The sequence below is a fragment of the Lissotriton helveticus genome, chromosome 6 (genome assembly GCF_964261635.1).
Source record: "Lissotriton helveticus chromosome 6, aLisHel1.1, whole genome shotgun sequence".
Classification (NCBI taxonomy): domain Eukaryota; kingdom Metazoa; phylum Chordata; class Amphibia; order Caudata; family Salamandridae; genus Lissotriton; species Lissotriton helveticus.
The window spans coordinates 1,590,635,235-1,590,650,718 of record NC_136067.1 but is presented as its reverse complement, the minus strand read 5'-3'; the positions used below and the strand labels follow the sequence as shown (position 1 = coordinate 1,590,650,718).

General features: G+C 47.0%; 1 protein-coding gene across 2 annotated transcripts in view; it reads right to left on the bottom strand.

The window, feature by feature from the left end:
• The window catches only part of MTHFD1L (methylenetetrahydrofolate dehydrogenase (NADP+ dependent) 1 like), a 1,218,839-nt gene that overhangs the window by 282,967 nt on the left and 920,388 nt on the right, over window positions 1-15,484 (bottom strand). For both annotated transcript variants that reach the window (XM_078649387.1, XM_078649386.1), the window contains exon 23: window positions 9,554-9,654. In XM_078649387.1, coding sequence (XP_078505513.1) covers window positions 9,554-9,654 — 101 coding nt within the window. The remainder of the gene's footprint in view (window positions 1-9,553; window positions 9,655-15,484) is intronic.

Sequence of the window (15,484 nt, the reverse complement as noted above, 5' to 3'; positions counted from 1 at the left end):
TCAGTGACGCCCCCTTTGGCGCTGACAGGTTATGAATCAATCTGAATTGCCCCTTCTCTTTCTTGGGGACAACTCCCAGTGGGGAACACACAAAATTGGGTACTGGCACTGCAGGAAAAGGGCCAGTTATCCTGCCTAAGGAAAGCTCTTTGTCAATTTTGGCGGCCACAACAGCCGGATTGTGTTTGACTGATAATTGATTTCTACAGTGCGCACTGCCTGTGTATCCCCCGGCCGGGATCCTAAAACCTTTAGAAAAACCTTCCTGGAGTAGGGTGGCCGCTTTGTGGTCAGGGTATCTGTTCAACAATGGAATCATTGCCACCACATCCACTGGAGTGGGGGGGCGTAACCCGTCTGACTTATAGTGGCTTTCCCCTACCCCTCTGTCCTGTGTTACCTTGCTTGGACCTACAGGTAGTTTCTGGATGAGAGGGGTGCCCACAGGAGGAACATGCATGCCTAAACTTACACGCGGCCCTTGTGCAGGTACGCCTATTAAAATCCCAGCACACCCCTTTCTTCTCTGGCCCACCTGCCCTAAATTTCCCAGGTATTTCACTCGTTTGGGGGGGCCGAAAGGGCTGCTGCGGTCTAGTGAACGCCTTGACCGCACCGAACTGAGGGGGCGGTGCAGTGTCAGAGAACTGTTTGTGCCAAGCCATGGAATCTACCGAGTCCCATGGCAACGATCTATTGAATTCCAATGCCTTCCTAAAATTGACATCATAACCCTTCCATGCTTCCCCAGAATACTGTTGACTCCACCCCACAATCCTGCTCGAGTAGCAAGCCAATGCAGCCTGCAGATCTGGAGGACGCTCAGCCTTAATTGCAGTGAAAACAGCCCATGCTTGCATCCAATTATTGAGATTTTCCTCAACCCTGAATCTAGTACACTGCGCCCTCCATTCACTTGGGAGCATCCACTCTTTCAGTGCTTTTGCCTGCTCCATTTCCCTATTATCCAACAATAAAGAATAAATGTACACGTATTTATCAGCCCAAATCATTTCTTTCACAGCTAATGACACATGCTGAGCTAGATTTTCGCTCCTGGAAGGTATCACACCGTCCCCCAAGAGCGGCAATGCCACTTCCTTACCAAGTGCGGGCACCGGGGGCGGCTGCCCTTTTACTCCGTCCAGCTGGGGAACACTTGGACCTGCAAGGGGAGAAGAAATTGGCAATGCAACACTGTCGGCGACCGGTGCCGATCTGATTTTTTCTACAAACCTTGCCGCCTCTGCCGCATGGTCTGCAGAATTCGGGAAGGCTCCCCCTTTTTGGAGCCATGGCATCATGGCCGTTAACTGAGATAACAATTCGGGTGGCATTGAATCTACATTACCCCCCGGGACAACAGGTACCACTGGGGTTATGCCCAGTGGTCCTGGCACAGCTGGCAGGGCGGGCGCCGGGTGTGGCCCGCCTGTACCCGGGATTGTGGGCACCGGTGCGGGAGCAGACCCAGCGTCTACTGGTTGACCTGCCGGCACCGGCACCACAGGGGCAATGGGTGTAGGCACATGCGGGGGTGGGACCACCGCGGGCGGTGCGGCGGGTAACGGATCCACTGGGCCTGGGGTGGGGACCGCCTCCTTGGGTCTTTTGGACCTAGGTTTCCCTTGCGGGGTGACAAATTCCCCTCTTGGCACTGGTGCCACCCTCTTGCGGATCGGTCTCCCGGACGGGCCCGGTGCCTCGCCCTCTCTGTCCTCCAACCGAGCTTCCCGCTCCTTAATTTGTCCTAGCTGTTGCTTAATGTCGCTCATCTCCCGCATCATAGCCCGCATCATAGCCTCCATGTTGGACCCCCTCTTTCCACCCCTTGGACCTGGCATGACGCTTACCCGCTGCCTACGTAGTTCCCAACAGGTCAAGTGTGTGTACCTTTCAGATGGAGGGTCACCAGGGGGCTTTCAGCACCATGCAACGGCGACCGCAACACTAGCGGCTTGTCCGCTTATGTAGGGGGGTGAGTAAACCTAATGCAGACCCACCCGGCGGCCACCAGGAGCGATGAATGCCAGCCCCCCGTACCCCTCTTACCGACCCCTCCTGTGTCCTCGCCGGCGATGATGGTCTGCGGTCACAGCCCCCACCACGTTGCGTGCCCTGTCTGCGAGTGAAACGTGTCAATAATGTCGTTAAGGATGCCTGGAATTGAAAAAAGTATTAATACCGTGTAATAACAGCATGAACAGGTTTTAGGAAACCCGACTTAAATACCGAGTACGGTTGAACCGCACTAAAAATACCTTGTATCAGTGACCTTCCAAAGAACACTTATGCAAAAAGGCCGGTACACTACTGAGCACAGTCTTGCACTTATTACCCTGTATTGTGCGCTTTTGTGCCCCTCTTTGAACCACAAGTTACTCTATAATCAATACCACACAGTAATGAAGACACTCTAAGAAATGTCCCTTCTTTGTATACTGTAACAACAATTCACTCAATAGTTGAGACCATGCAGTAGTGACAAACACTTAAAGAAATGCCACCTTGTTTTCATAAAATGCACCCTTTGTGCCACAAACCGTACTGTGAATTATAACTAGACACTGCAATGTAGCGTGAAAAAAGTTACATAAATGCCCCCTCGTTTTGTGCACTTCTCCAGGGGTCTCCCATCCAGGTGCTGCCCTGGTCGACCCTGCTCCGCTTCCTTATATGGCGCGCGGTCTAATTCAGGTGCAAATTGCAGACTCCGGCCTGTCTATGTCGCTCCTCAAGTGCGCGCCAAAATTGCCTGTTCAAATTCGATAGCGGCGCTTAGTTATGGATTGTCAGGCCGCCCCTCTGCACGCACTCACCCTGTCCCCTTCCGTCTTCGCTAGCGAGTCACCGCCGCCCCCACCCGATACCTGATCGCCACGCTTCCTCGACTGTTACCGGCGCCTGCCGCGTGACGCCCTCCACAGGCTTTACACTCCGCTGATCGCAACCGGTGAGGCGACGCTCCGTGTCTCTCTCCGCGGGGAAGGACCAAGACGCTCCCTGCCCTCTCGACGCGGCCGGTGTTAATCCCTCGCAGCTCAAGCGGGATTCTATCCTTGGACCTGAAAAATAAAACGGAGACGATCTTGATGCTCCTCGCCGCTCCGTGGCCGCAAATCCCAAGCTCTGCTTCCCGCCTGAAAGAAAGGAAAAAAGATTAATAAAACAAAGAAGCCCCGAACGCGGGGCACAACGTTCAGCGAGGGAGCGTCTAGGGACAAGGGGGTCTCCTGGGCGCTCCCTACCTCTTATTCCCGAGGGGCCGGGTGGCCCCTCCTATCGCCCGCCCCCCCCGACCCGGAACCAGTCCATTGAATCCGGGTCAGGAGGGGCGCCGGCCAATCGGCGGTGGGCCGCGCCCCCAGGGCACGCCCCCACCGTCGAAGGACCCGAGGGGAGAGGAGGTGAGACGGTCGCCGCGCCGCCATGCGTGCGGGGGGGCCGAGGGCCCCCCCTTTTCATTTTTCACTGTGGCAGACCTAGCTGTCCTATGTAGAAACCCAGTGTACAGATGAAAATCCTAATATTATATCTTGGAAATGGGACTGGCTCGAAAAATAATCAAAAAAACTATTCTTAACACAGGTTTAAACAAATGTGAATGGTTTTAATGATCAAATAATGAAGTTTATTATTATTCAATACTTTTTATAGTTATTAAAAGTTCAATTAAATGGCGATGTTGATTTTTAATAATTATTAATGAAAAGTAACTCTTTGAAAGTTACCCTCTCCCTGCCAGAATTGTCACACTGCAAACTGTATATTCATCTGCCAGCTCCAAGCCAGTGACTAGCATGTGAATAGGTGTGAAAAAGTGTGAAATGCATCCCAGAAGCAAACAATAGGCTAAACTGAATGGGCAGAGAGGACTCTTCTGAACTTTGCAGAATATGCAGGGTGAGGCTGTAGGCCTCCTTTTGGAAGCACAGTGTCAAATCCTGCTTGACAGGTCTACTAAGATACATGTAACACTTCAAAGGCAGAGAACAAGATAGCAAGACAATTCTTGTGTATCCACGGTCTGGTTGCTGAAGACTGGATCTTCCTTTTGTCCTACTGGACTTCTGGCTCAAGGTTTGTCAGTACAGAGAGTGCCTTAAACTGAATTTAGTGTTAAATTTGGGAGGGCACTAGGATTTTTATAGTACAGTTCTTACAAATACCCTAGCGCCAAAGTTTAGCGTGGCTAAAAACTTTCACCATCTTGAAAATGCCCTAAGTGGGTAGGGTTGGCCCCAGGAACTCTTACCCTATTAATTAGGGCATGTCCAGGGGTCATTCTCACCCTCTAGCTAGTGCCAGGCATACACAAGGCACCTCTAGGCACCCACTGTAGAACACTATCTGGACCTGCAGAATATCACAAGAGGGCTGGACATGCGGTCTGTAACCTGAGAGGAGCCGTGAAGGACTGGAACTGTTTACTCTTGCACCAAAGAAGAGGACTCCAAAGGTCATAAGGCTGTCATCCTGTTCTAGCTACAGGATACAACAAGCTACAATAGGCATTTCCTGCAGCTCTCCAACTGACCAGTGACAACTGGACCTGCCTCCTGACACCCTGTGAGTCTCTAAGTGCCTCCCCTGAGGTCCAGGGGTGCTTTAGAAGTGTATGTGAACTTAAAAGACTAAATCGGTAGGTAAAATCTTCAGCCAGGACATACTTGGTTGCTGTATCCGAGGCACGCTTCTTCGGGGAAAGCCTCAAATTGCCCCTAGGTCCCGGTCTACCACAACCATTGACTATCATTGGCACTTTGTGCTTCGTGGTGCTATACTTACGTAAAATGTAAAAAAAATCCAGGTCTTGGGTCCCTTTATTGCCATTTAGGTGTCATTTTGATTATTAAGCTTTACTTTTGACTTTATTACTGTTTTGGTACTGCAAAACCTATACAAATGGCAGTGACTTAGCCTGCCTGCTCTGTGCCATAGCAACTAGGGGGCTGAGATCTGATTAATTTTGTGGCTATTAAGGGTTCACTCTGACACTGGTTGTGATTCTTCCTTGAGGTGAGTAGTCACCCACTTCAATTTCAAAATCCAGTTTATTACAATGAGTATTTGTTCAATTAGATTTTTAACAGCGATGGATTGTGGGAAACATGTCAAAAATATAGGTTTATTTTCTCTTCATGCCAGAGGACGGTATTGGAGAACAACAGGCTGCACTTCACTGTGCTAGAACAGCATGGTACTGGCTAACATAATTGTTAGTAGATAACTGAACGGAGGATATCGATGTCATGAAAGGGAGGTGCGGCAGTCTGGGCGTGTGTGTGCAGAACAGCCGGTTGCAGCAGCAGTCCGGCAAGGGATAACCAAAGATAGGGTTTGCAAGACATTTCTGTCCGGGCAGTCTTCAAGGAGGGTCAGAAGGGGAGACCAAATCAATCTGGGAAGAGCAGAACACTGTACCCCACTCTGCCAGACACAAAAAGGGGAGGTCGATAACCTGCTATAACCTGTGCTGCCTTGCACATGACTGTGATTTGGATCTATGGGCTGCCTTCTGTTAGTGAAAATTGTATTATGGTCATGTTTGCCCAACTGTGACTTGGGTAATGACAAAGTGGTGATAGACTGGTGGCAGGGAGGCTATTCTTGGTGATCAACCACGCTGGCTACTGTTAACAATTCAGTGTATATTTGAGGCCATCATCAGTGATGGGTGAGACCGGGGGTTACCCAGAACGTACAAAGATATTGCTTTTCCTTTTTTAAAGACCTGTAACTTAGCTTTCAAGGATTGTTTATTTGGGCAACATCAATTTTTACACAGGTGTAGTGGGTAGTTGTGAAACTCGCTGTGCAAGTAAATAGTGGGAGGGTATTGGGGCAAAATGGTTTGTTCTGCTGCAACAATACTGTTTGTGAGTCTATGGGAGGAGGAAGAAAGTGTGGAGGAGGCTGGACAGTAACAATGGGATGACAGATGACAACGGGTTGGAGGATGGACCTGCAAATTGGTGCACCATGTCATGGACAGGGAATCGGCTGAGAGACTAAATCAAAAGGGCAATTGTCACTCAGACCATTAAATGACAATCAATACCTGGTACTGTTCCAGGAAACAATTTCTGGGGAATAACAGTCAATTTCTTAGTAAAAATACTCACTGCGGGTCAATGCTGGATTTATTTACCCAGAGGAGCAATGAGAAGCCATAGACAAAGTTCTCAAGTTAACCACGTAAAAAGTGAACAGATCCATAAGGTTGCAATTTTCCGGGCAGCGGGAAATGGAAGAACTTGGTGATTATTATTGTGTGTATGCCTCACTAAGGCTTCAGGGGAGGTTGTGGGAAAACCAGGCACACTATTAACATACACCCTATATGTAGTGCATATCGTTGATGGCTATTTTAATGATGGCATTGGCAATCACAGTACAGGAAAATATAGTACCAAGGGTACGGAATCCATGAGTTTAGTATAATTTGCAAATGAATTAGGCCTTAGAGTAGACTTGGACAGGATGTGATAGGCAGTTTTGCATTTTGGAGGTATTTAGAACAGACATATGGGGACACGACATGTCTAAAGATAAGAATAGGTGAAAGAATCAGGTGAAACGAGTTGAGAACTGGAATCTGAACTCCTGGAAAAGAGAAGAGAGCAACTGGTCTACCCTGATTAGCAAAGAAATCAAACATTGGATTGTCTGAGAAATTAGTACAAGGAGGCACTGGCAATAGTAGCTAAACCTCGTAATATGGGGCAAATTGGGGAAAATGTACAATCTAGGGAATAAGGCAGAAAAGCTGACTGACTGATGGAACAGGAGAGGGTATATGAGCAGCTGGATATCCATTTAAAAATAAGAGGTGACGGGGAGGGGAAAACAGGCATTTTTTGACTATTATATAGAATTAAATCGAACTCAATTAAAAACCAGCGAGTCCTTCATTCTCAGTGAACTTGGACTCTTGTGGCCATGGGATAGTGAGAGGCTTAGACTGAACAGGAACCTCATGGAACATTGGGTCAAGACTTCCACCAAACAACTGCAATCAGAGAAGTTATCTGTGTAGAATTGTTCAAGCAGTAGCCCAGTCTCCTGGAAAGCAGACTCCCGAAACTGATTGAGCATAAGCGACAGGCAACCATCACCTTGAGAGGTAAACAAAGGAAGCCAAAGGGTGAGTTGTCATTGTACTGACTCATCTCCATCTTAAACGTGGAAAGATGGTTTTTACCAGGCTTCTCTCCATTAAGTTACTAACAGTCAGCACATCCTTGCTGCATATGAAACATTCCAGAGCGCCCTAAGATCTAAAAGGATGAATCTACACAAGCTCATTCATAGAGCTAATAACACTTAATTCCCTCATAATAGGGTCACCAGACTAACCCCCAGATTCATCAATGTCCCGATTTGCGAGTCCTTAATAGTGATTATTAAGGAATCGCTATTAAGGACTCGCAAAACGGGATTCATGTAGAAATCGCAATATTATTTGCGATTCCTACAGCTTCCTTATTTGCGATTAGCAAATTGAATGGGGAGTCATTCCTTATTTGCGATTAGCAATTTGCTAATCTCAAATAAGGATGCGATTTCAAGGGTGCCAGGGGTGTCCAAAGGACACCCTGTAGCACCCCTGAAATGTCAATGTAGACTGATGTTGCGCACACACACGTCCAAAGGACATGTGTGTGTAACATACAACTTAGAAAAATGCACTAAAGTGCATTTTTCTAAATTTTCGCTATTTACCACAAAGTCAGACTTCGCGGTAAATAGCGGCAAAAAATAGCGAATTCGCAATTTTTAAAAGATTCATGAATAGCATTTAAGGAATCTCTAATTGAGATTCCTTAAATGCGATCGCAATTTGAGAAATCGCAATTATTTGCGATTTTTCAAATTGCGAGTTCATGAACCATTGATGAATCTCAAATGCCATTTTTGCGGGCGCAAACGGCCGAATTTTGCGATTCGCACCGTTTGCGCTCGCAAAAATGCTTGATGAATCTACCTGTAAGTCACTGGATGCTGAAAAGGCCTTTGACTCCACAGACTGGTCCTTTTTGCTAATATCAGGGAAAATGGGATTGGACCTGCATGTGTGACTTTTGTTACATTGGTGTATATGGCACAGAGTTTATCAATGAAGGAGAACAGGTTCAAGCTAGGTAGAGAGGTATGCGGCTAGACTTCCTTTTCTTCCTATTACTGTTTGCTCTGCCTCTGGAATCCCTTGCATCCTTGATCAGGTTTGACATTCTTGTTAGGGTACTTAAATAGGAAGACAAGAGCAAGGATATGATAGGTCTATAAAGGGATTATGTCCTGCTTTGTGGATCTTTAAGAGAAGCATTGCATATGTGTTTCCTGTATGGGGCAAGGTTGAAGGGATAATACCACAGGCCAATAGTATTGCGATCAAAACCTGGAAAGCTGCAACAAACAAGGTAGGCTGGAGAAATACTGACTGAGGGAGCAGCCCTTTGGCAGATGAGAAACCGGGAAACGTATCTAAAGTAGGGGATCTGGCTCCAAGGAATGGCATAGAAACATTAGACAAACTCAGAACTAAATTTGACCTAGATGAAGATAATTTATTTTTACAGATCTGGCATGCACTAGAAAATTATGAAATTGAATGGTATGGTACATCATGCTACACACAAAGAAAAAGGCATGATGCACACCAAACAAATGACTAATATCTTGGACATACAAGAATCTCATGGACACGTTCCAGACAACCAGGGAAAACCTACAAGTGATCTGGAGATACCAGAGGCAACGGATTGAGGCTCTGACCTATACCCGGGAAGTTGTCACCAAATGTATTATGATACAAGCAATTTAAAATCCTGCAGAGAGTATACAATAATTGATCCAGACTGTGCAATTGAATTCATACTCAACTTAATCTCTATCTGATTTAACACACCATTTGGAGTTGTAAGAAGCTGCACATTTTCTGAATGGAAGAGCATCTTTATCTTTCCAAAGTCCTCCAATGGTCAAATGAAGAGACGGCAACCTGCCCAACCACAGGCTAACTGTACATCTTCAGAAATGGGGAATCATGCAAGAATAAAGACTTGGCAAAGGCAAATGGACTGCTGCCTGTTCTCTGAGAAAGTTGTGCATGAACTTTGTGGGTACCGTAAAACGTTTACCAAAATAGGGAAATGTGTTACAACAGCTTTCACAGTGTTGGATCAATCAGTTAAGATGTATATTATGAGGATTATTAGGTTTCCAACATTAAGGTAGTTCACTTTGTGGTCTGTCCCATGTATGTTTCTCATTCAAATACATGCTGTCCCATCTGACTGAAGTCAAATGTTTTTTTTACTTGTATTGGTTATGGTATTGTGATCGCGATTTGCAAGAAACCAACTAAATTGGTTTATAAAACAGATGTCGGTTGATGCTCCTGATGGCGAACACACTTTAAAAGCTTGACAAATAAGCATAAGAGTATTACGAAAAAAGCAAATGCTAAATTTTCAGAACAAACAACATAAAGAGCATGTGATGCAAGCAGGGTAAGTTTGAAAACTCACAGGTTACTGCAAAGACTCACTTGAAAATATTTAAGGAGACCACTACTGGAACACCGAAGAGTTGGGCAATTTGAATTTGTTTCTGTAGATTGCAACAGCCATCACTCACAAGCTGAAGATTCTAGAAAAAACGCAGCACAAGGTCACATCACTACATCATCACCATGATAATTAGAGGAGTTTGCACACACTATTAAAAACATAATTGCACATGGCGACATTGGGCTCTGCGAACCTCGTGGATTACTTTGTGGGTTTAAAGTCAGGCAAAAATACACCTTTAAAACAAGTTGAAATTCCCTTTACAGCCCCACAGCCCCAAAGAATGACAAATGTTTGCGATATATGATAAGCTCCGGGACCTCAAACAGGAACACCTCCCATGCTCCTGGAGTTGTATCTTGTGATTTTTTCGATTTTTACTTCACAGTAATATTAATTCAAAGCTTGTACGTCCCATTATTATTATTTTTTTTTTAGTTTTAACTTAGTTGTATACACTTAGAATTTTTGTCCCTCGTGTCTCCTTTTTCTCCTCGGTGTAAGTTTTTTACATCATTTGTATTACTTTATTAGACAGTTACAATGTACAATACAAACTGCTTAATGGTCAAAGCATAAAGTATAATGCTGTATACCCCACACACATGGCAGCCACTAAAAAGGCGAAGATGCTTGCTACTAAATTCCAAATACTACCAGTAAGACCAAAAAAAAATAATCACACCAAGAACAAGTTAACTGAAAGTACTGAGGCTCCATACTCATATAGGAGAGAAACAAAACAAATTATTTTAATGTTCACTTGTTTTTTCCCCTTCGGTGGTAACCCAACATATGTTATTTTATTCAGACCCAGTTGCTCGTGCCTTCTCCATCTCCTATCTTTTCTTCCTTTTTTTGTTTGTTTTTCTTACAACCCCAAAACTCACCTTTTTCATCTAAATAAAAACAAGAGATGGAGAGAATCGTACAATGAAACATGAACAAATTTGGCAGCGCCTGGTACTGGATGCCAAAGGGGCAATGCAGGGGCAGTGCATTGGAAAAGGAATTCCGGGCCGCATTAAGCAATACCTTAGACAAGACCCTGCACACACACACACAGAACGTCTCCGAGAGCAAATAAGGAAGGGTACTGACAGGTCATGGCGGGCATGCCCCGACAAGCTCCTAGATGCCCTAGGCCCCATTACAAAGATTTTGGATATGGCCGAGGAGGCCAAAGAATCTGGCTCCATAATTTCCCGGACACATTGTTTCTGGTGGGACCAGAGGGCCATCATTTTTTTGGGCAACGCAAATTGCCCTCTACCCATTGAGCGCCGCCGCTGCCTTCGTATTAAAGTTGACCCAAAATTGGGGGACCTGGCGGACTCGGAGGCGGACGCATTGCCCAAGAGTGTCTCTTCGGAGAGCCTTTAGTCAAAGAATTGGGAAAATTTGTCAACACATTCACATCACTAAACAAGGCCCAGACAACCATAAAAAGGGGTTTCCCGTGTGTTTTTCATGGAGCCGGTCGAGGAAGGGGCCACTCGACCGGTAGCCAGTCCCACCAGAATGCTCAAAGGGGACAAGGCTCCAGAAAATATCAAGACCAGTCCAGATTCCGGAATTTGTATCCCACTAGAGGATGTTGTGGCAAGGGCAGAGGTTTCCAAGGAGCAGCAGCCACCCCAAGTCCGAGTGAGTGTTCTCCCTTCTTCCCAACTTAAAATAGGGGGACGTCTGGCAAATTTTTTACAGGCTTGGATTTCCATCACGCAAGATTTTCGTGGGTTCTGCAGACACTGCAGGGGTTCCACATAGATTATCTGGGAGAACCTGTCCAGAGGCCCAGGCCCCGTCCCATTCAGTTCTCAATCCAAGAGACCGCCCTGGTAGACGAGGAAGTTACATCCCTCCTCAACAAGAGCGCCATCTCACCTTCCTCACCACACACAAGGGGGCTTATAAGCAACATATTCCTGGTCGGCAAGACAGACGGTGGCCGCAGGCCAGTTATAAATCTGAGCGAATTTAACAAATGGCTAGTTTACCGCCACTTCAAGATGGAGGGTATTCACCTCCTCTGAGATGTTTTGCATCCTCAGGATTGGATGGTGCACCTAGATCTCACAGATGCATACCTGGTAATCTCAGTTTTTCCTCAACAGAGGCGATTCCTCCAGTTCGTCTGGCGTCATTAAACTTACGAATTCACCGCTCTTCCATTCGGCCTGTCCTCGGCTTCTTGGTGCTTCACCAAGGTGCTCAAACCAGTGGTGGAGTTCCTGAGAGCTTGAGGCAAACGGATGATTGTGTATCTAGACAATCTCTTTCTAATGGGTTCTTGCCCGTGCCAGCTGTCAGCCCATCTTCAGATGGCGGTGGATCTCCTTCTAATGGGTTCTTGCCCGTGCCAGCTGTCAGCCCATCTTCAGATGGCGGTGAATCTGCTTCAGAGCTTAGGCTTTGTAGTAAATGAGAAAATATCTCTGTTACAGCCCTCCCAGTCCGTAACTTTTTTGGGGTTCGTAATAGATTCCACCTCCTCCACTCTAAGCCTTCCCTCCAGGAAGGTGGTGAAGATCCGGCATGAACTAAGACGTGTCCTTTCCAGACAACAGGTGTCCCTCCGCCAACTGGCTCGGGTGGTGGGCCTCCTTTCGGAATCAATCCAAGCCATGTTCGTGGGCCCGCTTCACTATCTGGCTCTATAGTGCCTGAAGGCGTATTTCCTTCGCAAGGAGTTCCTTTACCCTTACAAAGTTTCCCTGTTCAGCGAGGCTTAGAACAGATCAAATGGTGGCTGGACCATATGGAGGCCTGGAACAGCCGCACAATTTTTGGCTCTGCGCCAGATCTGGTTATAGAGTCAGATGCCAGCAGGTTAGGCTGGGGTGCCAGGTGCAGGGATCTCTCTACGGAAGGATTGTTGTGTCCCGACGAACAGAAGTTACATATCAACTGTTTAGAACTTCTGGCGGGATCTTTTGCCATCCGCTGCTTGACAAGGGACTCGTGCAGTCATGCGTCCTTCTCAAGATGGACAACATTTCGGCGGTCCGATATATAAACCACCTGGGAGGCACCAGATCCAAAGCCCTTTCGGACATAGCCGTGAGTTTCTGGCAGTACTGCCTAAACAGCCAGGTTTCGGTCACAGCAGAATACTTACCAGGTTCAAGAGAATCAGGAGGTGGATTTTCAGTCCCGCAACTTCAGGGATTCCAGTCTATGGATGCTCGATGCGAGCATATTTGCGATGTTCAACGACCGCCTGGGTCCCTTCTCGGTGGACCTGTTCACCTCGAGATTGGACCACCAACTTCCCCGCTTCTTCAGCTTTAGACCAGATCCCTTGGTAGTGGCCACAGATGCTTTCCTCCGGGACTGGAGCTCAGAGAAGGGGTACGCCTTCGACATGATCACGAGGACGACGACTCAGGTCAGGCGACAAAAAGTGGAGTTGGTCATAATCACCCCCTGTTGGAGGTCGCAAGTCTGGTTTCCAGTTCTTCTGAAACTTTCCTGGGATTCTCCAATCCTACTCCCCCACTTTCCGACTCTCCTACGGAGTCCCAACAAGGCTCTGCATCCTCTGGTGCAAACAAACTCACTGTGGCTCATGGCATGGCAGATTTCAGGGGACGATGGGAGGTCCCAGGGCTTTCAAAGGAGGCTGAAACCTTCATATCCAAGGCTTGGGCAGACCGCACTGTCAAGAGGTACAGATCTGCTTGGGGCAGATGGTACCGTTGCTGTTTGCGACGGGCTTTCGATCCCCTGGTCGCAGATGTAGTGCATGTCCTGAATTCCTTGGCGCAATTGGCTTCCAATGTCATGGCATACAGGTCGATAAACACCTTTCGCCCTGACATATCCTCAGGACATGTGCCGATTAATGACACTTCTGTGGGCGAGCACCCGATGGTAGGCAGATGTTACATGGTATTCAACTCTCTTTACCGCCAGAGCCTGCCTACTCTGTTTTGGGACGCAAAACAAGTGCTCAACTTGTTTCTGTCCTGGCAACCAAACCATTTTCTCTACAGGAAAGAGCTTTCGGCTAAGTTGACTATGCCTCTCTGCCTCATCTCCTGTAGGCGGGTCTCCGATGTCAGAGCTTTAGACATCACAAGTAGAATGTTTACTCCTAATGGAGTGACTTTCACTCTCCTTAGAAGGACGAAGTGTCATACCAGGGTTATTTCTTACTCAGAATTTCCGGACTCTACGAAACTGTGTGGTTCGATGCCTTAAAGCATATGAAGAGATGATGGAAAAGGTTTGTCCACTAGGGGAACACCAACTTCTCATTGCTCTGTCCGAATTTATAGCTAAGGTCCAGTGGCTCTATGACTCCCTGTAGTAGACTAAACATAGTAGGTCTTGCTGCTCAGCCTGAGTGGAATGAGTGGAATGCTGGTGAGTGGTTAGAATGAAGTGTTTGAATGTCTGAGCTTGAGAATCAGTTGTGAACGGGCTGAGCAGCGAGTGAGCTGCTCCTGGTGGGGTCTCCCCTTGATACTTACCATCTAACTTTAATAAAGAGATCTGCACTCTCTACACCTCGTCTTCTTCCAATTCATCTAAATGTGATTATTACATCTGGCGACGATCCGGAAGAACCTGTCTGTGCTGCTGTCTTAACGGATGGTTAAACAGAAAACAGAATTGCTTAAGGTAAAGCTCCTTTCACGAAACAGTAATCGGCTCTTGAGATCCTGACACAGAGACCGCACCAGTGACCATCATCTGTCGCCTGCTGAAATGTCAGGAATCGAGGCTCAGTCTATATGTGGACCTGCACCGTCAGTTTCGGTTGCTTTCTCTTTAAACCACGATCGGTAGGAGAGCTACGAGGTGAACCAGCAGATAAGGTTATCTGAGGATCTAAGGAGGGTTGAACTGGCAATGGAAACTGGCAGGCATCAGAGCGATCACAATGTTTTAACTGCTGAATGGATCTGGCAAGCTTGTGAGCGATCGCATCATTTTGGCAGCTTAGAGACTCAAAAAATTATTTGCAGATCGGGAGTGAATGAAGGGTTGGTTGCTGCCATCTACTGGATTCAAATGAAACTTTTTTTTTTTTGCCAGAATTGAGCCCTGAGTTCAAGTGTGCTTCATACATTCGAGGAGGAAAGCTACGTGATTTTGGTGGCTGTGGATTTTCACCTGGGTGAGCAGTTATTTTTAGGTCTCGCGACCTATCGATGCGCGCATGCGCATCGAGCGGAGCGAGAATTCAAGCGGCGAAAACATCATGAAACCACCAGCTTTTTGCTGGCGTTTTCATGAAGTTCATGTGAACCACGTGTTCAAACATGAACGCGCATCAGCCTCCCTCCATTTGCCGCACAGCACATCAAAGGGCTTCGCCCAGCGTGCGCTCTGCGGCTTCTCCTCCCCTAATTACGCCGCACACAGCCTTCCTTTCATTTCTCCTCCCCCTCCCCAGCCAGCTTCCCCCAGGCCGTGTTCCCTCAGATATGCTATTGCATATCGTTTGCTACCTCTTGTATTTTGTTGCTCTTGATACTTGCACAACTGTCACTATTGTCTCATGTAACGTAACGTTTGCTTTTGTAACATGCTCACTTGTAATTTTTGCTTCATGTATCACTACTGTTGTCCTCGCTTTATAAAAAATGCTCCCTCGCTCTTCTGCCGCCGCCATCGCCTTGGGCTCTCGCGCTCCTTTCTCCCTCTCTCCCGCTGCCTAGTCCTCCCACCCCCTCCCTCTCCAGCGCGCGCTCCACTCGCATCTGCCTGCTGCTCCGACCCAGCAATGCCGAGAAGCTTGTTTCCTCTAAGAACATATCGTTTGCTACCTCTTGTATTTTGTTTGCTCTTGATACTTGCACAACTGTCACTATTGTCTCATGTAACGTAACGTTTGCTTTTGTAACATGCTCACTTGTAATTTTTGCTTCATGTATCACTACTGTTGTCCGCACTAT